This window comes from Scyliorhinus canicula, chromosome 10 (assembly GCF_902713615.1).
Source record: "Scyliorhinus canicula chromosome 10, sScyCan1.1, whole genome shotgun sequence".
NCBI lineage: Eukaryota > Metazoa > Chordata > Chondrichthyes > Carcharhiniformes > Scyliorhinidae > Scyliorhinus > Scyliorhinus canicula.
The window spans coordinates 152,139,002-152,163,880 of record NC_052155.1 but is presented as its reverse complement, the minus strand read 5'-3'; the positions used below and the strand labels follow the sequence as shown (position 1 = coordinate 152,163,880).

At 44.0% G+C, this 24,879-nt stretch overlaps 1 protein-coding gene across 3 annotated transcripts in view; it reads right to left on the bottom strand.

The window, feature by feature from the left end:
* The window catches only part of LOC119972716 (transcriptional activator GLI3-like), a 447,347-nt gene that overhangs the window by 72,829 nt on the left and 349,639 nt on the right, over positions 1 to 24,879 (bottom strand). For all 3 annotated transcript variants that reach the window (XM_038809920.1, XM_038809921.1, XM_038809922.1), the window contains 3 exons: positions 14,316 to 14,532; positions 13,956 to 14,069; positions 8,325 to 8,465 (listed from right to left, as the gene is read on the bottom strand). In XM_038809920.1, coding sequence (XP_038665848.1) covers positions 8,325 to 8,465; positions 13,956 to 14,069; positions 14,316 to 14,532 — 472 coding nt within the window. The remainder of the gene's footprint in view (positions 1 to 8,324; positions 8,466 to 13,955; positions 14,070 to 14,315; positions 14,533 to 24,879) is intronic.

The window sequence follows — 24,879 nt, the reverse complement described above, 5'->3', positions numbered from 1 at the left end:
TTGATTGATCTGCATGCTAGCCGTCTAGCCAACTGAGTTAACCAGCCTCCTGCTTACCAACTACACTAGCTGATAACATAATTCAAATCACAACCAAATAAGTCAGTCATGACGGACAGCCACTAAATAAAACCCAGTAAAGGGAAAATAAAAAAACCAAGACAATTAAAATGGAAATAAAATATCAGACTTGGTGGGACCAGGAGAATTATAATAATAGGCAGCATGGCAATCAAGGAGAAAAATAAATTGAAACAACACGTGGCATTGCACAAGAAATCGATTTAGTGGAGGAAAGGGAAAAACACAGAACTAAAGGGAAGCTGTTGAGCAAAATAAGAATTATTATGGTGGTATAAAAAGGGGCAATTTTTATCATGTGTATTTTTTTTTAAATGAAGGCCACAGCGAGGTTGTCCCAAACTGATTTTGTAGGAATGGGAATATATGGTGCTCCAGTGAAATTAGGCTTGATAAAATCTACTCTGTCGGGTTATGCATTATGATGCAGAGAAATATTACAAATTGTCATTACCAAAAAGCATTATAGGAAAGATTAAACACAGTTACATATTCTAACCTTCATGTCACTTGAAAATCAAGTGGCCTTTGTTTCCACCCTCCTCTGCAGAATGTGTATTAACGCAACCAAATATCTGGTTAAATGAGCTTTATTTCAGAGAGTCAACAAATAATGCCCCAAGAGCAACAAGAAAACCCTCCAGCTGATCATATGGATTTTTTCAATGTAAATTTAAAAATCTGACATGACTTTTATTAAAACCTTGAAGCGTACAACCCACCGTTTAATAATATAAAGCAACAACAGTTTTCCTCTCACAGGCTTGATGTAAATGAGCCTGGTCTGGCATGCAATCATAGGAGGAATTCTCGTGCTTCCACCAATGTTTGTGATTTAACTAATGTGAAACACATGTGGCCTCTGCACTGTGGTTCAATGGTTTTGACATTCCAACAGAGTAGTTTAAGAGGTGCACCACTGAGGGCAAAAGTTGTCAGGATTGTTGAAAACCTTTAGCAAAGACCTTGAAATGCAGTCAGCAGCCCCATTCCATCGAAGGATATCAATTATAGATAGTGACGATGTTAGCTCACTGCTGAAACTGTCAGGGACTGGATGGACAGCCATGAAGATGCACATGTTTTTCTATTAACTGTAAGGAACAGCTTTCTAAGCACCCGAAAAAAGAGCTTTGAAAGGTTGCTCTTGTGTCAGTGCTGTATTTGTAGAAATAGCCTACACGTAACTTAAACTATGCGTGCTCCATGGAGAGCTGACCCCCTCAGATGTGCAGCTGACCCAAACATTTCCAATGTATTTTAACATACAAAGCAGCAAATACAACAGGGCAGTGATTCAGCCAGCTTCCGAGAACAGAAAAAAAGCCTGGAACAAAATACATTTTGCAAGCTCAACAAATATGTCTCCCTGATTAGAAAAGATAGTTCAATTGACACTTATGATCCCAAGGCAATTGGCTAGTTAAAACCATATGCAAGCTAAAGCATGGAGTCCAGGCTGCTGGTTCTGTACGACTGGGAAACAGTGATCTAACTCAATGCTGCTCGTGCCATGAAACACAAGAGTGAACTCGCCAAGCCACACAGCAAACTTTCTTTTCCTCTTCTCCCTTGATATTTTCTCAAAGGCACCAACTCTTCTATGAGCTAATTTTGAAAATTAGCTGGTTGTCCTCCGGCAGCTCTCATGCAAGCCTTGGCAGTGGGAGCCAAGACCACGTGAGAGATAATGAGAGGCAGAAAGACAGACAGACAGAAATAAAAAGAAAAGATAGAGAGAGAGAAAAAAAGTGAGGGAGAGAGAGGAGAGGCAGGATTGACAGAGGGACAGCGAGAGAGATAGAATGGTAGAGGGACAGCATATGAGAATGCAAGAGAATGAGGAAGAGGGATAAGGAGAGAGGGACAGAGAGACAGAGGAGAAAGAAAGACAAGGGGAAAGATGGAGGAGAAATGAGGTATGGAGGAAAGACAGATCCAATGCAGGGAGAGAAATAGTGAGACAGTGAAGCAGAGAAAGAGAAACAGTGAGTGAGGGAGTCAGAGAGGGAGGGAGTCAGAGAGGGAGGGGGATGAGACGGAGGGAGGGGGGCAAGACGGAGGGAGAGGGGCGAGACGGAGGGAGGGGGGCGAGACGGAGGGAGGGGGGCGAGACGGAGGGAGGGGGGCGAGACGGAGGGAGGGGGGCGAGACGGAGGGAGGGGGGCGAGACGGAGGGAGGGGGACGAGACGGAGGGAGGGGGACGAGACGGAGGGAGGGGGACGAGACGGAGCGAGGGGGACGAGACGGAGGGAGGGGGACGAGACGGAGCGAGGGGGACGAGACGGAGGGAGGGGGACGAGACGGAGGGAGGGGGGCGAGACGGAGGGAGGGGGACGAGACGGAGGGAGGGGGACGAGACGGAGGGAGGGGGACGAGACGGAGGGAGGGGGACGAGACGGAGGGAGGGGACGAGACGGAGCGAGGGGGACGAGACGGAGGGAGGGGGACGAGACGGAGGGAGGGGGACGAGACGGAGGGAGGGGGACGAGACGGAGGGAGGGGGACGAGACGGAGGGAGGGGGACGAGACGGAGAGGGGGACGAGACAGAGGGGGGGGGACGAGACAGAGGGAGGGGGACGAGACGGGGGGGGGGGGGGAACGAGATGGAGGGAGGGGGAAGAGACGGAGGGAGGTGGAAGAGACGGAGGGAGAGGGAAGAGATGGAGGGAGGAGGAGAGTAGGAGGAAGGGGGAGATTCGGAGGGAGGTGCAGAAGGCCATTCAGCCCATTGGGTCTACGCCAGCCCGTCAAAAGAGCACTTCACCAAATCCCACTGCCTTCCCCACATAACCGTGCATATTCTTTCTTTACAGTCAGTAATCCTTTTGAATGCCTCAAACGGTCGCCAGCACCTTTTCAGGAAGTTTGTTCTGGACTTCAACGATCCTCGGGGTGAAACATCTTTTTCTGGCATCACTTCTACTCCTTTTGCCCATTACTTTGAATCTGTGCCCTCTAGTCCTTGATGCACCCCTGATTGGGAACAGTTTATTCACTATTTACCCTGTCCATACTCCTCAGGATCTTGATTACCTCTATCTAGTCTCTTCTTAGTCTTCTTTTCTCCAAGGAAAATAGTCCCAACCCATCCATTCTCTCCTCATAGCTCCAGTTATTTATCCCTGGAGTCATTCTAGTGAATCTCCCCTGTATTCTCTCCAATGCTTTCACATCGTTCCTCAAGTTATGGTTCCCAGAACTAGACACAGTACTCCAGATGAGGCCTAATTGTCATCTTATACAAGTTGAATATAACCTCCTTACTCTTGTATTCACTGCCTCTATTAATAAAGCCTTGGACACTGAATGCTTTATCAACCATTCTCTCAACATCCCCTGCCACCCTTCAATGATGTGTGCATCATTAGGGGCTGGTTTAACACACCGGGCTAAATCGCTGGCTTTTAAAGCAGACCAAGACAGGCCAGCAGCACGGTTCAATTCCTGTGCCAGTCTCCCCGAACAGGTGCCGGAATGTGGCGACTAGGGGCTTTTCACACAGTAACTTCATTGAAGCCTACTCGTGACAATAAGCAATTTCATTTCATTTTTCATTTCACATATATACAGAGGTCACTATGTTTTTGGACCTCTGTAAACATTTTTCCCTTTATTTTATACCGTCTCCTCACATTCTTCCTGCCAAAATGATTTATGGTCAGGGACAGGATGGTGTGACTGTGGGTAAGGCATGTATGGGGATCAAGAAGGTAGGAGTGAAATTGTCCAACAGGTTCATGCAGCCTGCATGGGCCAAAGTAGAGACTGCAGGCTGGATGTTCAAAATGTCCATGTCACCGTTGCACAGGAAAGCATTCAAATGGGTGGAGTTTTATAGTCGGGGGATAGATACCGTTCTCTGTAGCAGACAGCGTCAGTCCAGAAGGCTGTGTTGCCCTCCCAGTTCAGGACAACTGCTCTAGATTGCAGGGAAACTTGCAGTGAGGGGGAGGATCCAACGGCACCAATGACATATGTAAGACTAGGAAAGAGGTTCTGCTCAGGGAGGAAGAGCAGCTCGGGGCTAAATTAAACTGCAGAACCCCAAAAGATAATGATCTCTGGATTGTTACCTGAGCCATGAGCAAATTGGAGTAGGGTAAATAAAATGAGTTAAATGCATGACTAAAAACTAGTGTGGGAGAAATGTGTTTCAATTCATGGGGCACTGTACCCTTAGTACAGTCTTCACTTGAATGAGCATCCTGGCGAGTGGTATAAATAGGGGGTAGAGAGGTCTTTTAACTAAATAGTGGAGGCAAGGGATCAGGTGAGGGAAGACGTGATAAATTCAAGAGACAAGACATGGCAAAAGAGCAAGATAACAATAAGGGAATTGTAAAGCTAGGTGCGGCAAGGAGGGACAGAGCATACGAGCTTAAAGGTATGCCAGTAGATACGGTTAGAGATTTTGAAAATAATAAAAAGACAATTAAAACACTAAATGAATGCATAGAGCAGTCACAATAAGGTAGATTAACTGACAGCACAAAGTGAAGTAAACAAGTATGATCTAATTGCCATTATAGAAATTTGACTGTAGAGTGACCAGGCTGGAATTATATAGAGCTGTAATTGCATAGAGCCTTTGTGAGATCACATCTGGATCTCACAAATTGTGAGATTGTATTGTGTACAATTTTGGTCTCCCTACCCAAGGAAGGACCTACTTGCCATACTTTAGGTGAAACAAAGATTCACCAAACTTGTCTTAGGAATAGCATTCCAGGGTTCAAAACTGATGAGTGTTGAATAGATTGTTGTTACTTAAAGATGACAAGGCACTGGGACCAGATGAGGTGTATCCAAGGATCTGTGCAAATGGCAATTGCAAGAATGCTGGCCATAATCTTCCAGTGTTCTCTAGACTGAGGGGAAGTGCCAGAGGACTGAAGAATTGCAAATGTTACACCTTTGTTCAAAAAGTTTGTAAGGATAGCCCCAGAAATTACAGGCCAGTCAGTTTAACATCAGTGGTCGGCAAGCTTCTAGAAATAATTATTCAGGATCGAATTAGTAGTCACGTGGAAAAATGTGAGTCGATTAGGAAAAGCCAGCATGGATTTCTAAAGGGGAAATCATGTTTAACTGACTTGCTGGAGTTTTTGAGGAGATAACAGAAGGGTCGATAAGGGTAATGCTGTTGATGTGGTGCACATGGACTTTCAAAAAGCATTCGATACAGTGCCACACAACAGGCTTGAGAAAAGATATTGCTCATGGAATAAAAGAGTCAGTAGCAACGTTGATACAAAATTGGTTGAATAATAGGAAGCAGAGAGTAATGGTCAATGGATATTTTTGGGTTGGAGAAAGGTTTGTAGTGGGGATTCCCAGGGGTCGGTATTGGGACCCTTGCTTTCCCTGATATTTATTAATAATCTAGATCTTGATGTGCGGGGACAATTAAAAAAATTGCAGATGATTCAAAACTTGAAAATATTGCAAACTGTGAAGAGGACAGTGTAAAACTTCAACAGAACATCGTGTGGTGGGTCGATAGGTGGCCGATTATGTTCAATGCAGACAAGTGTGGGATCATGCAATTTGGTAGGAAAAGCATGGAGTCACAATATAAAACAAGGGATAAAATTCTTCGAGGTGCGCAGGAACAGAGGGACCTGGGTTTGTATGTGCCTGGATTATTGAAGGGGGCAGGACAGGAGGAAAGAGCAGTTAATAAAGCGTACAGCATCCTGGGGCACAGGGTACAAGAGCAAGGAAGTTGCGCTGAACTTAAACAAGACACTAATTAGACTTCAGCTGGAATATTGCCTACAGTTCTGGGTGCCACACTATAGGAAGGATGTGAACATATTGGAGAGAGTGCAGAAGAGATTTGCAAGAATGCTTGCAGGGATGCAAAACTTTAGTTATGAGGACAAATTAGAGAGCTTGGGACTGTTCTCCTTGGAAAGAAGGCGGCTAAGAGGAGATTTGATAGAGATGTTCAAAATCTTGAGTGGGTTGAACAGAATAGATAGGGAGAAACTGATCCCACTCAAAAGGATGAAGAATGAGAGGGCACAGATTTAAGGTGATTTGCAAAGGAAGCAAATGGCAAACGTGATTGAGAAAAAACCTTTTAATACAATGAGTGGTTCAGGTTTGGAATGCTCTGCCTAGAAGTGTGGTGGAGGCACATTCAATTGAGGCATTCAAGAGAGCGTTAGATGGTTACGTGAATAGAAACAATGTGCAGGGGTACGGGGAAAAGACAGGGAAATGGCACTAAGTTATAATGCTCATTTGGAGAGCTGGTGCTGGTAAGGCCTCCAGCGCCATAACAATTCTATGATTCACATGAGAAGAGATTGAAGAAACTGGGCCTGGATTCTCTAGAATTTCAAAATATGATAGGTGCTCTCATTGAAGTAGACAAAATTCTTCCATGGCTCGACATAGCAGATGCAGGTCGGATGTTTCCGCTGGCTGGGGAGTCTAGAACCAGAGGACACACTCAGAATAAAAGGTATGTCATTTAAGACTGTGATGAAGAGGAATTTATTCGCTCTGATGATGGTGTGTCTTTAGAATTTTCTACCCTAGAGAACTGTAGAGGCTTATTCACTGAGTACATTCAAGGCAGAGATCGACAGATTTTAATCAAGGGATATGGGGATAGTGTGGGAGAATGGCATTGAGGTAGATGATCAGCCTTGACCTGGTTGAATGCTGAACAGGCTTGAGGGGCGGTATGGCCTACTTCTGTTCCTACTTCTTATGTTCTTATGATAGTACCCGAGGGAAGTAAATCATTTATAAAATCAGCTGGCTTGGAGGCAAGAAGAGAAGTTGGATGGTCAGCAGTTTAGTGGGAATGGGGTCAATGGCCCAGGAGGTTTGTCTCTGGGGCTGTTTAGCACAGGGCTAAATCGCTGGCTTTGAAAGCAGACCAAGTAGGCCAGCAGCACGGTTCGATTCCCGTAACAGCCTCCCCGAATAGGCGCCGGAATGTGGCGACTAGGGGCTTTTCACAGTAACTTCATTTGAAGCCTACTCGTGACAATAAGCGATTTTCATTTCATTTCATGGGTGACATGGGCTTGAATAGGGCATGAGGGTAGATAGAAAATAAATTAGAGAATAATAGTTTCAGGCCTATGGCAGCTTTGGGAGGTGGGTTGGTTTAGTGGGCAAGGAAAGGGGCTAAGCAACAGATTGGGCAGTCCCTGACATTTGCTGTTGGATGTTGTACGTTTCAGTTTAGCTGTGACGTTTATGCAATTGAATGACCAACTTGCCAAATATCAACATCAATGCTCAGCTTGGGAAAGGCACATGTGGAATTTTACCAACACAGGCAGAGGGGAGATGAGAATACTTAGTGGAAAACACTAAATTTTAAAAAATTAAGCGGTTGATCAATTATTTAAATCATCCATGACCGGCCTTCTTTTAAGAAACTGGCTCCCTTAATTATCATAAGAAGTCATTGGTTGCAGAAACAAATCTGGCAGCCACTCCTGTTCATAGAAAATAAAATGCTGAACTATAAATTTATTTTTTCACAACTGTAAAAAAACCACACACTTTCAATGATTACAGGCAAATGGTATAGGGTCACAACACAACCCAACACCCTCATTACCGGACAGATGATACAGGAACACAACACAAGCCAACACTGTTAGTGATCACCAGCCAAGTATAGCCAGTTACTTGTGCACGTACTCACATACCAACACAAACTCTCTCTCTCCCGCAATAATAGAGACATTACATATGCTGGTGTAGAACTGTAGATGGAACTTGCACAATCCAGCCATTCAGAATTCACAATGCATCCGTGAATAAGGGGCTAATGCAGATTAACATCCTCTGGGTAGCAAGGTTATATTTTTAGATTCACTTATCCACTTATTGAAATAGTCAAGCAATTTTCTTTTACCAATTAGACTCATCTTAAAAGCTTACTGCTTCACTTTTAGAAATGGTGCAAAGGGTTTAGTATTAGGTGAATAGAGTCACTATTACTCCCCTGAAAAGATTCACCCTTTCATTTACACTAGCCCAAAATACAAGCATTCATTGTGAAGCATTTGACAGAGGCTTCCTTTAGGCTTGAGATGTCTGAATTGGTCAAGCTTTGTAGCCATTTAGCTCTCTGGGAGAAATAATATGCTCTCTAGTTCACGGTGCCCCCGGCTAAGAAACTTGACACTTTGAGGTCAAAGAACCTGACCTCCACAAAGCATTGCACACAATCAGGAGCAGTCCCTGTCTGCTACTACTTACATGGACTAGCTGTTCTTGCGTGTCAAATTCTCTCGCGCATCCTTCCCAGTGGCAGTTCGTCTCATAAACCACTTCCGGCTCTTGCTTGCTTTCATCTTTGTCCACCTCCTCTTTGACCAGTGTTATTCCTTCCGGCTGTTCCTGCAACAGAGAAATTTGTGAGTTGCATAGTTTAAAACCTCTGCTGCTCAAGTGTGTACATAACTGTTAACTCTTGTACATTGGTCACACATGGGACTTTGTGATTTGTACTGCACCTGGATGGCTTTCTCGAAACAGTGTTAAGGATTGATGACTGTGACAAGATGTGTCTCAGAGGTTGTACTCTTGTCCGTGAGTCAAAAGGTTATAGAGTCATAGTGTCATTATGGCATAGAAGGAGCCATTGAGCCCATTCAGAGTCCATGCTGGCTCGCTGTACCTGGTGGGACCAAGCTCTGATCCAAAAATTGGAGCTCAAAATTCAGACTGACAATTCAGTGCAAGACTGAGGGAACACTGTGTGAGCAGAGGTGCCATTTTTAACTGAAATGTTAAACCAAAGCCCCATTAGACCTTTCAAGTGGAGATAAGAGATCCCAAGGCACCATTCTAAGGTGAGCGGGGGAAATTTCCGTATTATCCTGGTCTATATATAGCCCCAAATCAACACTTACTAGCAAACAGATTTGATAATTATCTCATTGTTGTTTGTGGGACTTTGCTGCATGCACACTGATGATGCATTTCCTCCATCACAACAGTCACTATACTTCAAAAAAATTTCATTACCAGTCCAGCACTTTGGATCGTACGGTGTTTATGAAGCTGCTACATAAATGCAAGTTCTTACTGTCAAGGAGAAACCTATAGCACATTTGCTTGATCCAGAATATTGAAATACACACTTCCTTTTCTCTGTCGGAGTATGAAAATATGACGCAAGATGGAGTAGAGTTTAAATCTTCCATCTGGGTCGGGGTCTAGGTGTGGCATTGCATTGCAACTGTTGCATTAAACAAACCATATGATTTTTGTTAATTTCAAAAGCAATGAAAATCATGCAGTTTCTGTGACAGGCAGCCAAACCACAGCATAGGGATCACACCAAGGCAACAAACTGAATATCTACACCATATCTCAATGAATGCCTGTGAAGTGCTACCAATTTTGGCCAGTGCTTCACATTTCCAGTGCAAATTTCACTCTTTTGTCCCACTACATTTCATATTTCCACAGTGCCTCAAGCAGTATTTTCTTTTAATGTTGCATATTGCAGAAAGATGTTCTGCCTATCACACAAATGAGTGATGTGGCATACGAATGTCAGTGCCCATGTACGCCCCATCAACTGATGTATCATATTAAACAGCACATCCCTTCAGCTGCTTGCAATTTGCAGAGTACTGACCGTACTCAACCAGCCTGTGCTTGCAAAACTCAGAACATAATATCTAATGTTAAATGTGATTCCATAATTGGACAGCACTTGTTGATCAATCCAGTGTTCTAAGAATTACACTAACAACCTATTTAAGATTATCAGTTGGGCTCACAATGTGACTTATTTACACTTGCTAGAGACTTCATTCGCATATTCATACGCAGGGACCCAATTGCCATTCCAGGTGATGGGGCCGAGCTTTTGCTATCTTGGGATATAAGTGATGCGGAGTTGGGCTCAGCTGCACAAGCTTAATTTGATGCAGCTGATTGGGGGAATGAAGGCGAACTACAAGAGGTGGGATGTGCTGCCCTAGTCTTTGGTGGGGCACATGCAGACGATGAAGATGACGCTGCTGAAAATTTTGTTCGCATTTCAGAACCTCCCAACTTTTGTCCCTAAGTCCTTCTTCAGCGAGGCGAATGTGTTGTTTTTGAGGTTTGTGTGAGCGGGGCAGGCACAGCAGGTGATGAGGGTGTTCTTGGAGAGGGATCAGTCTTTGGGGGGGGGGGGGGGGGGGGGGGATTGCTGGCATTGCCAAACTTGTTAAATTACTACTGGGCAGCAAACACCCAAACATCGCAATGGCTAGGAAATGGGTGGTGGAGGAGAGATCAGTTTGGGGGGTGGATGGAGGCGGCCTCATGCAGGGACCAGTTTTTTTTCAATAAATTTAAAGTACCCAATTATTATTTTTCCAATTAAGGGGCAATTTAGCGTGGCCAATCCACCTACCCTGCACGTGCTTGGGTTGTGGGGGTGAGACCCACACAGACACGGGGAGAATGTGCAAACTCCACATGGACAGTGACCCGGGGCCGAGACCAAACCAGGGTCTTCGGTGCAGTGAGGCAGGAAGCAATGCGAACCACCACGCGGACCTGTGTAGGGGTACCAGTTTGAGGACACTGCTGTTAGAACATAGACATAGAACATACAGTGCAGGCGGCCATTTGGCCCATCGAGTCTGCACCGACCCGCTTAAGCCCTCACTTCCACCCTATCCCCCTAACCCAATAACCCCTCCTAACATTTTGGGCACTAAGGGCAATTTAGCATGGCCAATCCACCAAACCTGCACGTCTTTGGACTATGGGGGGAAACCGGACCACCCGGAGGAAACCCACACAGACACGGGAGAATGTGCAGACTCCGCACAGACAGTGACCCAGCGGGGAATCGTACCTGAGACCCTGGTGCTGTGAAGCTGCAGTGCTAACCACTATGCTACCCTTCCGTTCATATTGGTTCAGTACTCCAAGAGCTCGGTGGTGATATCAGCTCTGAGAGTTTGGAACAAATGTAGATAGCACTTTGGATGGAAGGCATGTTGTGGTGGGCACCAATTTGCGTCAATCATAGGTTTGTGCTGGCGGGGTTGAATGCAAGTTCCAGGGGTGGTGGCAGGTGGGGACAGAGTATTTCAAGGACTTGTTCATGGAAGAAAAGTTTGCAGATTTGGAAAAGCTGGAGGACACGTACCAGTGACCAATGGCAAATAGGTTCAGGTATCTGCAGGCTTGGGACATTTTCAGGAAGGAGGTGCCATCCTTTCTGGCACTGCCTCCCCTGTGCTGCAGGATAAGCTTTTGTCCGAGGAAGACGTTGGGGAGGGTAGGATTGCAGACATGTATGGGGAGCTGATGAAGAGGGAGTGCGCACCCGTGGAGGGGGGCAGGGCGGTACAGTAGCACAGTGGTTAGCATTGTTGCTTCACAGCGCCAGAGTCCCAGGTTCAATTCCTGAGGTCACTGTCTGTGCGGAATCTGCATGTTCTCCTCATGTCTACATGGGTTTCCTCCGGGTGTTCTGGTTTCCTCTCACAAGTCCCGAAAGACGTGCTTGTTTGGTGAATTGGACATTCTGAATTCTCTCTCAGTGTACCCGAACAGATGCCGTACTGGGGCTTTTCACAGTAACTTCATTGCCGTGTTAATGTAAGCCTACTTGTAACACTAATAAAATATATTATTATAACTGGGAGGAAAGCGCTGCAAAAGGTGATTGGAATGCGTTAAGTCTCATCCAATTTAAAGTGGCACATAGAGCCCACATGACGGTGTCCAGGAGGAGTTGGTTCTTTTTGGGGATGGAGGATAGGTGGGCGGCAAACCACGTGCACATGGTTTTGGGAGTCCGAGGTTGAGGGAGTTCTGGAAGGGATTTTCGAACATAATGTCAAAGATTTGGGGGGCAGAAGTAACTCTGATTTTGGAGTGCTGGAGGATTCGGGAATTTAAGTGAGGAGAGAGGCTGATATCTTGGCCTTTGCCTTCCTGATAGCCCAGAGACGGTTTTAATGGGTTGGTGGGCTTCGGAGCTGCCAAAGGCCGGGGTATGGCTGAGTGATTTGGCAAAACTTGCATTTGGAGAAAAGTAAGTTCGCCATTCGCGCATTGGAGGAGGGATTTACCTTGAGGTGGAAGCTGTTTATCGACTTCTTTAAGGAGTATTGAGTCGTCATGGGGGAAGTTTGCTTTTTGTTTGGGGGTGTGGGGCGCTATAGGTTGGGTACCGGGGCGACAGGGGGGTTGAGTGGGGGCGGTGTTTGGGAGGAGGGGGGTGCAGGGTGCTGGTTTGTTACCTGTTGCCAAACCAGATATTTTGCATTTTTGTGAAGATGTATACATATTAAAAGTGCCTTTAATAAAATGTTTTTCAAAAAAATATACACAGGGACTCGTCATGTGCAAGCAGAAAGAAGACATACAGACATTGTGCCTTTTTTGACTTAAACAAACACAAGGGGGGAGGGGGGAGAGAAGACCCCCCCCCCCCCCCCCAAATCAATCAACACCCCTTACCGATCCGGTATAAATTTGTGCTCCCTTTGAAATTTGGCATTTATGCGTCTGACCTGTTGAGTGTAAAATGAAAAGCTTCGAGAGAGTGGGTCTTTTTTCAGTAAACCTCAAATTGTATATTGTACTCATGCTCAAGCCTCAGAGGCCAGAAGGTTTGCCTCGAGGACCTTTTCAGTTTCTTTGCACCAGGTTCTAAGATGGTTATTGAGCAATGCAAAATATTGTAAGGTTAAAACTTCACATTCCGCAGCCATAAAAGCCAGTGGATAAAAAAACAAACCCAAAACATCCAAATTGTTGAATTCAAAAGGTATCACATCTACGGAGGCAAAATGTCAGCTGACATTTGATTCATGTCAGAATTGATTCATGTAAGTACAAGCTGACAGGTAACTGAGGAACACCTTTTAAAAAACCAGGAACATTGCAGGAAAGAGTTGACAGAGTCAGCCCGAATTTCTAAATATAAGGGATTCGTTCTAAACATAATGTGCCCATCCATTTGGGGAGTACATTCACGATACATTCATGCACAGCTCCCAACTTACTATTGAAGAAAAATAAATCCCAAATGCTTCTCAATTGGCAAATGTATAAATGACAGACATAATAAGCAACATTTATTCTTAAAGTTCTGGGCAGCGCCAATTTCGCATCATAGCTCACTCAGAATTGTAGCTGAAGGATGCTGTTTACTGCAGATATAGTCTCAGGATAGAATCTGAAGGGCGTGATGTACAACCTGCAGATCCAAGTCACGCTACCAGCTGTGCCGTGCCAAGGGCCTTGTTCCTCAGCTGGTTCACTTTAATCTTATATGAGAAAAATGGGAGCATCAGCTCTCTCACTGCATTAAACATATTTCACATTAGGATTAAGGAATTCACAGCAGGTGCAATGTACCCAGAGGGCACTTCAAAACATGGATTTGAAGATATAATACACCAGGTGTGAACCCCAAGGGAAGGGGTAACTGAGAGGCAAGAGCGAGGGGTAAAAATTGCCAGAATGGACATGCATTTGGCTTCTGCTCGTCGGAGTCAGATCGCTGGCCTGACTCCCAGAAATCTTTCCAAACCAATATTACTGCATTAGAAGACAGGCTGGGAACCCTGACTGCAAACCACGTTGGATTTAAGACAAGAGATGGTATACGTAGTTTGAACATGGTATCACTATTACAATACATTCCCACGCACCAACCCAGATATTTCTTGAAGTTGTACTATAAATTAAAACACCATATTTAATCACCTTCATATTAAAGGGAAAGCAAACAATATGAAGGACAAAACAGTTTCTGTAATTGGTCCCTCAGCACTCCAGTAAAAATGGTGTACATTACAGAATGTGTCTGCTTTGAAGGGAAGAGTGAGAGCTGATTAATTGAACCTACTGCCATACCTGCTCACTCCCACCACCTGGACTCGGCAGTTCTTCATCAGGTTTAATCCTTGTGCGTTTATTTTGCATTGGGTCACCTGTACTGGTCACTGCGGACTCACTTGTAGGTTTACTCTAAAAGATGAAGAATTACTTATTTTAAAGCACAACTGAATGAAACATAAAGTTATAACATCTGTATTACATCATTGACACCAGTTATTATTGTTTAAAATGATAACAGGATATGGTCCTGGAGTCATTGTACTATACAGTCAGAGTGACATAGCAATAGCCTAGTAATTGAAACAATTCCCTTTCAAATATATGACTATCCTTTTAATTGCGACCGTTACTTTTTCTCTTGCGATCTCTTCTTACCTGTGCGGATTCAGATGGACAAGAGGTGATCTGTGCAGAGGTCAGCACATTCGACAGGCCAGACATATGGCGGTGAGGAGCAAATGTTGGAGCAGGATGGATAAGAGGAGGACTGTGGCCGAAGGCAGAGCCGAGAGTTTGCTGACGGCTCATTATCTGGTGGTGCATTTGCTGGATGGCAACAGGCGTGGCCGGGTAAGGAAAGCTGAGAGCAGGACTAGGTAGAAACAAGACATAGAACAAAATCACAAAGGAGGCCTTTAGAATGAATAAAGAAGCACATTTCTCTCTGCACTGTATATTAAAATGTGCCTGATCTTCTGAACATACAATTAGAAGAATTAGCACACACCATTGAATAGAGTTTCAATTTGAAAATGTTTTATGTGAAAAGGTGAACAGGGTGCTCCAGTTTCACATTAGGTGCTGCACTTTCATATCTGGAAAAGTGTTAAGCAGCTGACTGTTGACAATTCCGTTTTTTTTTGTATTAAAAAGCACCGATAATTTGAATTTTGCGACCCAAATAACGTAACAAAACGAGAATCAGTGTTAAAAATGGTTCAGACCATTTGAACTGAGCCATATGGAATTAAGAACAGACGACTTTAAACTTCTTTAAATTGAAAGTTAGCTGCACCAATAAAAACATTAAATATTCCAGATGTAACAAAGGTCATGTATAATATTGGTAACTGCAGACAAGACTGGTAAAAGGCCCATTTGCTGTTTTTCTCTCTCCATAATGGTCCTTCTCCAGAGACTAGGCTAACTCTTCAGTGTGGGAGAGCTGTGCTGTCGAAGGTGCTGTCTTTGGATGTGTCATTAAACAAAGGCATCCTCTGCTTGCTCAGGTGAATGCAAAAGGTCCCATGGCACTTTTTCCCAACCCACATTTATCGCTCAGAAAAAAGGCATAATATAAATGTAAGTTTATACATACAACTTTTTTTGTTTTGACCATTAATTGCTGCAAGCAGCCATACCTGTACACACACACAGTCCAACTTCTAAACTAGTTACGGAAGAGGAGAACTGTGATGTTTACTGGGCATAATGTGGTTAATGTGCTCAATAAGCAGAACAAGTACCAATATTTCCCCCCTCACCCTCATTCCCCCTCATGAATTTTCTCACCACCTCCTCTCCTGAAAATAGTCAATACTTGGTGGAGTGCCTTGCTAACTGACCATTGTCCCTTTGCAAATTCTGGGGCTATGAGGAAGAAGCATCACAATCAATTTGGATCTTGCCCCTTCCTGATACACATACACTCATACTCCCAGTCACTGGACTTAGCAGTGGGGTTTTTCCTTTGGTAATGTGGGGAATGCAGGATGTCTATAGAATCCTCAACTATTAACCCAGTTGCAAATACACCACAGAATGCTGATCAAATGTATAACCTCACTGATTTATGCAGCCCAGCATCTCACAGGACAGACTCAGAGTCACTGAACAACTATCAAAACTTGCAAATCGAATCTAGAACCACGCCACCATGTGAATGAACTTTGACTCCAAGTAACAATTCTTCTCGACTACTTCTGTGGTAGGTCAATGGCGGAGAGGATATGTAGTTCAGGCTCTTATTAAAGTCAAATATAACAGCAAGTGAACCAGATTAATGGGAGAATCACAATTCTGCAATACTGTTGAAAATAAACCACCTTAATGCTGGTTGGCAGTGGTAACTAGGTGAGGACTAAGTAATTTTTGAATTGGATGGCATAAATTCTTGTTGGGAACATATATAGGAATTTCGAACTCATCTGATCAGCTGCTCAAGGCTGAATATTAAAAGTCTTTCCATGTTTATTGGTGAGTGAATTGTTGTGTTTCCTTCTCACTTATTGCAAACAAGATTCTTTTCCTTTTATCTGCAGAGGTTGTCAGTCTGAATAGGTTTCAGAAGGTCTTGGAATATAAGAAGGAATACACAAAGAAAGAAAAACAGAGTAGATAGGAGAATGGATTAAAATGCCTAGTATAAATACATGAAAATAATCAAACTATAGAATAATAATCTGCAGTCTACAGCAAGTGATATTGACTGGGGCGCTTTGGTTATTGAAAAGTTTTAAATTCTCATATAAGTTTCAATCTCTGGACTGTATCTCATGTGAAAGACAGCACTGCCAACTGTGCGTCACTCTCTTAAGTTGAAACCTAGATGGAGCAGTAATTCAAACACAGCATCAGACCAGATGCCTGATGGCAGTACAACTAGTCTTCAAACAACAGCAACACCTTGGGCTGGATTCTCCAATCATGTGATTCTCAGCAGGGCGATGTTCGCTCGTGGCACAATTCTCTACTCCCGCCCCTTGTCAATGTGATTCCCCATTGAAGCCACCCCACACCACTGGGAAACCTGCCGGCTGTTAAGCACTTCCAGCGAGAACAGGGGATCCCATCGACCTGAGAATTCCAGCTCTTGTATCATAATTTGGATGAGGTCAGTGACATAACACCAAGTGAAGATGCTAAGGATCTGCACTAGTCAGGACCTGGAGTTGCAGGACTCCTGCATCAATACTGAAGCTTAAATGTCGACAGACAATTCAGCAAAATGACCTGATAAGGACATATTCTAAACTACCAGTTAAGGAGGATGAGTTAGAGTCTGAACACTAAGTCAACTAAAAGATTCTCAATGGTTGTCTGAACTGAAAAGTTCTGTACAGCTTTCTGGCGTCAATGCAAGTTCTCTTCCATATTTTATTAATGCGTGTCAAAGTCAATAAATGCCCAGGAGTTGTTGCCAAGTTAAACGTTATTGCTCAGCTTTGTAAATGAATAGTCCTGTTATTTAGCGGAAGGCATGGAGGGAGGGAAGGGAGCAGTTTCGTTGGTAAAAATCATGGAAGAACAGGTTTCACGCAGATCGTCCAGATTTTAGCAGCACGACTTGAATCACATTTTTGGAATCTGTTTCCTGGCCTCGACTAAACAGATTGAGGGACTGAAGGAACTAAGAGGTCAGTGGGATATCGATTAGTGGGGTGTGTCAGAGAGGTCAGCAAAGAGGAGGCACCAATGGGGAGGGACTGGTAAGATGATCACGGAGGGTAAGTGGAGGAAACTGCAGGCCCGGGAGGAAACCAGGAGAGGCAATGAATCATGGGTGGTGGTGCATGGTGTGGAGGTGCTGGTTTGTGGGGAGGTTAATAGGGTCATTTAGAGAGCTGTGCAGAAGCCCTCCTATTCTTTCTGGTCCATAAGCAGTGTCACAGATATAGGTTAAACGGCAGTATATTTAGAACTGAAGTGTGGAGGAACTACTTCTTGCAGAGGGTGGTGAATTTGTGGAACTTGCTGCCACATAGTGTGGTGGAGTCGAAGTCAACTAAATGTTTCAAGAAGGACATATATATTTCTGATTTTACAAATGCATTAAAGGGATATGGGGAACAGGTCGGGAGGTGGATTTGAGACCAGGAAGAAATCAGCCATGATTTGATTGAGAGGCTGATTTGCTCACTTCTGCTCCTAATTACAATGTTCATCCAGTAATCTTCGTCTCCCTTTAGTTTGTCGGGTTTCTCATGATCCAGGGCTCTAGCTGTTCAGTTTTAAAGCTGGAACAGAGATAAACTCATTGGCACACAGCCTTATTTAAATATTTAATTGAGGAACCCGCTTCCTGAAATTAGGTTGGTCCCTGTTCCCAGGACCACTTCCATTTGGCTAACATGAGTGTGAGGTCAGGTGTAATGCCTGGATCTGGTATGTCTCTCTTGTGGGGACCATGGATTGGATTCAATTTGAATTGATTTTTGGAGCAGGCAAGGAGCTGGATTAGGGGTTTGCCCCTGTCCAGACTCTGAGCTCTAGCTTTGTAACTCTGATAAAGCGATTTTAAAAAAATTTGTGGATTTGAGGTGGGTTGAAATTTGGATTGCTGTTTTTTAAACTTCAATTTTCCACTTGACAAAATATCTCCATTATAGGAGGTTAAAACTGCCCACAATGAACATAAAAGAAAGGTTGGTCTTATTGGGATGTAGCCCAAAGTTGTCCAAATTAAATCTCTTGTGTCTCTTTATTAAAATGAACATAAATAGAACATCCACGTGAAAGACACAGAATGGCCAAGAAACATAATACTCCTGTGCCTTTTGGTGAAAGCTCGGAATGGCTTTGATTGCAGCAATGGAACTTCATCACTCTCTTAAAGCAGTTGCAGCAAAGAAGATACGACAGAACAGTGAACGAAAATGATTTAACTGAAAATATCTGAGGTTTAAATATTATCCAATAGCACTAGATGTTGGGGAACTGAGGAATTCTTGGAATAATCCATTCTGATCAACTGCAGTAAGACAGAATTACTATAACCACGTGAGCACAGTTTAATGTGATTACTACATCTGGAGTCATCTAATGAACCACATGAAACATTTTGAACCAGTCAGTCAACAAGACCCTGAGTGAGGACACGTGTGCTGTGTATCAGTGTGTGCACGTACTTGGATGTGCGTGGGTGGGAGAAATCAAACCTTAACTAAAACTTGAAACTTCATTATCAGGTCATGGAAATCACCCATCAAATTAGCAACACAATTAAGCCTTCTTTCCCATTAAAAAATATTGCCAAGGTTACACAGCATTTACTACAGGCTAATTAGGATATTTGTCAAATTCCCACTCTGCAAAAGCTTAGCAACTGCAGGGCAAAATGCATTTGATTTAATGTCAGTGAAGTACACTTTTGTACATATATTCATATTTCATTTTCCATTTAATGCAGTACATTTCAATCCTGGCATGAGCTAAGTCTTTCCATATGTCTCGAGATCTTATTACAAACGGAGAAAAAAAATCAATCATTTAAATCTGTTGTAAGCTTCATGGTTGTCATATCACTCATTCACTTGTGAAGACAGAAAGCTCAGACCATACTGAGTGTCACCTACAGAATTTCCATCAGACTTGTTTAGTTAAAGGAATTGATGGATTAACCTCTCCACTATGAAACTGCCTAAATTGGTGATCAATGAGTTTCAATGATAGACTATTCCGTTGGGAAGGCTCTTCTCCCTTCTTGAATTAAATGTCATTAAATGTCTATTAGAGCACATTACACTTGCTAATACCTGTCATCACTTCATTACTCGACTGTACGCTCAGACCATTGTTAGTACACAGGAAATCATATTAAGACTATTCTACAGTCAACATGATGCTTAAATTAGTTGTCAAAATCAGTTAGGAGTATACAGCATTGCAACTCTATTCCTTCCTGTTCTGTATTCAGTTACTGGACTCTGCTCGGTCCAATGGTTATTATTCAAATAAACATTACCAAATAATTACAAACTTGTGCATCGAGTCATTTCATTAAAATGTTGATAATCTAGGCTTTAGGTTTAAACTATATTTAAAAGAAAATATTATTTAAAAGAACTATGTGGCTGCACGGTGGCGCAGTGGTTAGCATTGCTGCCTCACAGCCCCGAGGACCTGGGTTCAATCCCGGCCCCGGGTCACTGTCCGTATGGAGTTTGCACATTCTCCCCATGCCTGCGTGGGTCTCACCCCCACACCTCAAAGATGTGCAGGGTAGGTGGATTGGCCATGCTAAATTGCCCCTTAATTGGAAAGATTTTTAAAAAGAACTATGAATATTATTGAACTGATATGTGACAGCTCTGTTCCTTATTTCTGATATAAAATAGCCAGTACTTATTCTTTTCATTATATCAAAACTTTAACCACAAAAAATGCTATTAACAGCACTGATTGAAACAACTCCAGTGGTTGTTTTCAATGTGCTTAAAATCATCAGAGACAAATGGGGAATTTTATGGAGGTCACAGGAGTCAAGGCTGCTGGCTGGAGAACCGGTGAGATACCCACGTTATCCCCTTTGGAGAAGGCCTGCCAAATTACAATCCAATCAATAAATTAGCAGGCCACGTACCGGGGGACATGACAGGGATGTCCCCTCTCCCTGCTGCTGTTTGGGCTAGCCATAGAGACGCTGGCAATTGCTCGGAGAGCTTCTATGGGCTGGAAAGGGCTGGTTCGGTTGGGGGGGGGGGGGGGGGGGGGGGGATGTGGAGCATAGGGTATCGCTGCATGCGGACGATTTATTTCTATATGTGGCGGATCCAAGGGCAGGGATGAGGGAGATTATGGCGATTCTGGGGTCATTTGGCCGGTTTTCGGGATACAAACTGAATACGACGAAAAGTGAGATGTATGTAGTCCAGGCAAGAGGCCAGGAGGGTCGGCTGGGGGAGCTACCGTTCAGGTTAGTGAGGGACAGCTTTAGATATCTGGGGATACAAATGGCGCGTAACTGGGGCCGATTACACAAGTGGTCATGATAGGGTATCGGGGGAGGGGGGGGGGGGGAAAGAGGGCTTGAGGACCCTCTAATTAGTAAGTAGGGGCATTAGGACGCTGCAATGCGGAGTCAGGAAATCGGGGTGCCATTTCGGATCGCTTCCCGCACTGGCTCATTAGTGCAGGAAATGGGTCTAAACGTGGCCTAGGCGGGTCAAAGCCCGAACAAGAAGCAGAGTCCCATTTAAGAGTGGGGTTGTTCTCAGTGATGCAAGTGTTGAGAAACACCCCGTTCGACACATCCAAAACAGGACTGTTTTTTTCCATTAAATCGCGTCCTATGTTTTGTTCGCCCTACAGATGCTGCCAGACCTACTGAGTTTTTCCAGCATTCTTTGCTTGTTTCAGACTCCAATATCCGCATTATTTGCTTATTTTATTATATTTTCTGCCTTTCTCAAGGAGGAATTTAGATTTACTAGCAGATTTTTTCCCCCCTGTTGGGCAACATTACAACTAATGTAATGTAAGGACAAAGGTGTCTTGAAATTCACCCTAGCGATCGCCAGAAGCACAGAAAGACAAGAAAAATTAGTGTGGAGTCAATGAGCAACTGAAGCTCATTGATTCCACAACTCAAGGGCAGCACGGTAGCATAGTGGTTAGCACTCTGGCTTCACAGCGCCAGGGTCCCAGGTTCGATTCCCTGCTGGGGCACTGTCTGTGCGGAGTCTGCACGTTCTCCCCGTGTCTGCGTGGGTTTCCTCCGGGTGCTCTGGTTTCCTCCCACAGTCCAAAGACGTGCGGGTTAGGTGGATTGGCCATGCTAAAATTGTCCTTAGTGTCCAAAAAATGTCAGGAGGGGTGTAATGACGTCCAATTAGCATTATTGGTTGGGCAATTGGAGTATGAGCTCCCTCAATGATAGCTAATTGAGGGGGCCCATATAAGCACCTGTGTAGGCTTTGTTAGCAGTCTTAAGTTGACTGGAATGCTAGCAGCACTGTTTTGGAGCTGCTCTTGTATCTAGTTATTGGCAATAAATATTGGTGTGGTGACGGGACTCCAGCCTCCTGTGAATTATTACAAGAGGTTATAGGGGTTTGGGGGATAGGGTGGAAGTGAGGGCTTAAGTGGGTCGGTGCAGGCTCGATGGGCCGAATGGCCTACTTCTGCATTGTACGTTCTATGTTCTAAGCTATTAAAATTGTGTTCACTGTGGTCTGCAATGAGGCATCCCCACATGTGCCTTAAGTATCTGACTGACCCTTGAAGGTCAGACCATACTGTGCTAATTGGGTTTACAATTCTTATTTGCTGGTTGGTCTTGACTGAACTTTGCTGGCTTGAAGCCTTGTAAAGGTCTGCTTTGAACACCGCTGTCTCATTAATGTATAACTCCAAAATTGGTGACCAAGACCTGTTGGTAATTGCACCAGGTAGCCCAGAAGCAGCACCCCCAGATTAACACACTCGCCAGAAACCTTGGATGATACCACAGTTGTAGCATCTAGGGAAATGGCCAGCCAAGAGGGTTAAACCACATTTTTATGAGATCACTTTACATTCATGCAGGTGCAACCTAACCCACAGACAAATCTGAAGCCAAACACAGCGCACCACCATACCCACTATTTTGCTACATTCTCAACAAGCATTGGCATTTTAGAAACAGTGAATGAGCCAAGTGGGGTGGGGTGAGGTAGACCTCGGTTTCATAGGTGTACACTTGGAAAATGACTCTGTTTTTTGTATGATGTCGCTGAGATGGAGCATGTAGATGAAAAGGGGGCCAAGACAGATCCTTGATGAACACCAGAGGTGACAATGTGGGATGTTACTGCAGATTTTGACTGGATATTTAAGAATGGAACCAGACAAGTGCAATGGACGACTGTTAAGAGCACAGGAACAGTGGTCAACCATGTCAAAGGTTGCAGACAGCTTGAGAAGGATGAGGTTGGATACCTTTAACACAGTCAATTAGATATCATTTGTAATTTCTAGAGCCATTTCGATACTATGGTAGGGGTGGAAGCCTGATTGGAGGGATCCAAACATGAAGGTCTGAGAAAGATGCCTCCTAAATTAAGGGGTAACATCATGTTCAAGGACTTTGGAAAGGAGGTTGGAGTTGGGGTGGTTGTTTGCAAAGACAGATAAGTCAGGGTTTTTTTTTAAGGCGAGGAAGATGACGGCAGATGTAATGGGGAGGTGTACAGAACGTGAGGAGAGTAAACAATTAATGTTAGCTAATAAGGAATCAAGGAAGGGAAGAAGCGAAGTTGGGTGGTCATCCGGTTAGGGGTGAAAGAGCAAGAGGTATTAGCACTGCCGCCTCACGGCACCGAGATCCCAGATTCGATCCCGGCTGTGGGTCACCGTCCGTGTGGAGCCTCATAGAATCTTCATAGAATTTACAGTGCAGAAGGAGGCCATTCAGCCCATCGAGTCTGCACCGGCTCTTGGAAAGAGCACCCTACCCAAGGTCAACAACTCCACCCTATCCCCATAACCCAGTAACCCCACCCAACACTAAGGGCAATTTTGGACACTAAGGGCAATTTATCATGGCCAATCCACCTAACCTGCACATCTTTGGACTGTGGGAGGAAACCGGAGCACCCGGAGGAAACCCACGCACACACGGGGAGGATGTGCAGACTCCGCACAGACAGTGACCCAAGCCGGAATCGAACCTGGGACCCTGGAGCTGTGAAGCGATTGTGCTATCCACAATGCTACCATGCTGCCCAATCCGTCTCCACAATCTAAAGATGTGCAGGCTAGGTGGATTGGCCACACTGAATTGCCCCTTAATTGAAAAAAATGAATTGGGTACTCTAATTTCTTTTTAAAAAGAGAAAAAAAAAAAGCAAGAGATGGACCTCATTGAAAAGATGAGCCTGGAGAGAAAATAAGAAGAGATAGGAAAGAAAGTAGAGAAACATACAAGTTTAGAGCGAAGGCAGGAGAGATCCTAAGAGGAAATAAGGCCCAATGGTCTAAGGAAAGGGAGGAAGTCACTGAAGCTGAATGAATGGTTTTGATTTTTGTAACAAAAAGAGCTCCTGGCATTATTTTTGAAGGTAAGGATGGACAAAAATGGATAAAGCAGAAGGTGATTTAAGAAGATGGTGGGGAAGAGAAGTTGGGAGTTATCCTTGCCTTCCTGGTCATATTTCAATAGTGGGCAATTTCAATGATGGAAAGCAGGATCAGGTAATGCTTTATGTGTTCCAGCCAGACGTGGAAATACATGGTTTATCCAATTGTCCGCCAAGGATATTCAGATCTATGTCCCTTAAACTTAAGGTAGCGATGATGGGGTAGCAACTAAGGAGAATGACTTGGGTGAGAGAAAGTAAACATTTTATTCGGGACATGGGCAGCAAAGGTGGTGGAAAGGGTGTAAGTTAACAAATCTGGAGCTACAGAACTGCCATCATGGACTGCAGGACTTTCGGATCATACTTCTGAAATTTTATTCTGGGAAATAAATATCATCACTGTATGTTTACAGGAAGCAACAGGTGATGTGGAATCAGAAACAAACTGGGAAGAGGTGCCAGTACTCTGCATATGCTTCTAGAAAAAATAAGACAGCAAATGTGAGCATAAAGTGGGCAGACAGGGCCAGCACTATGGTGCAACATATTAATTTAACAAAAGAAGCATTACTAATGTCAGTGACATAGCAATTGCACTTTACAGTCTCTGGGATACTTGTGCAATGGGTCAACCATGCCTTGGTGGGGGTGGGGGTGGGGGAGGGAGGGGGGGGGGGGGGGGGGGGGGGATGCCACAAGAGCGATTCATGACCAAAAAAAAGGGTATGATCCAGATCAACAATAAAACAGAAACAAAAATGTAATTTGCACAAAAGAATGTAGCACAACATTCACCTCAAAAACCCATGTTGCATTGTGATTGTATGTGCGTGAGTGTAATTCATGAGTTATTACAATACACTAAGGCTGTGGCAGACAGTGTGTATGATTGATAGGGTATTAATCAGAAGATGCATATCAGACTTAAAATGTGTTCTTGAGCATACTTCTAATGGTAAATTTCATGTTCACTGAGCTCTCTGGCAGTTTGTCCAATTTATTTTTCCATGTGCCACCTATTCATCAAAGAACAAAGTGACTTAACTCTCTCCTCTTCAATAATCTAATAGACTTATAGAGCTTTGACCATGTTCCACAGCATTATATATCAGATGATTGTTATCCAAGGGTTAATTAATTTATTTTTATGTGTGTTTCTG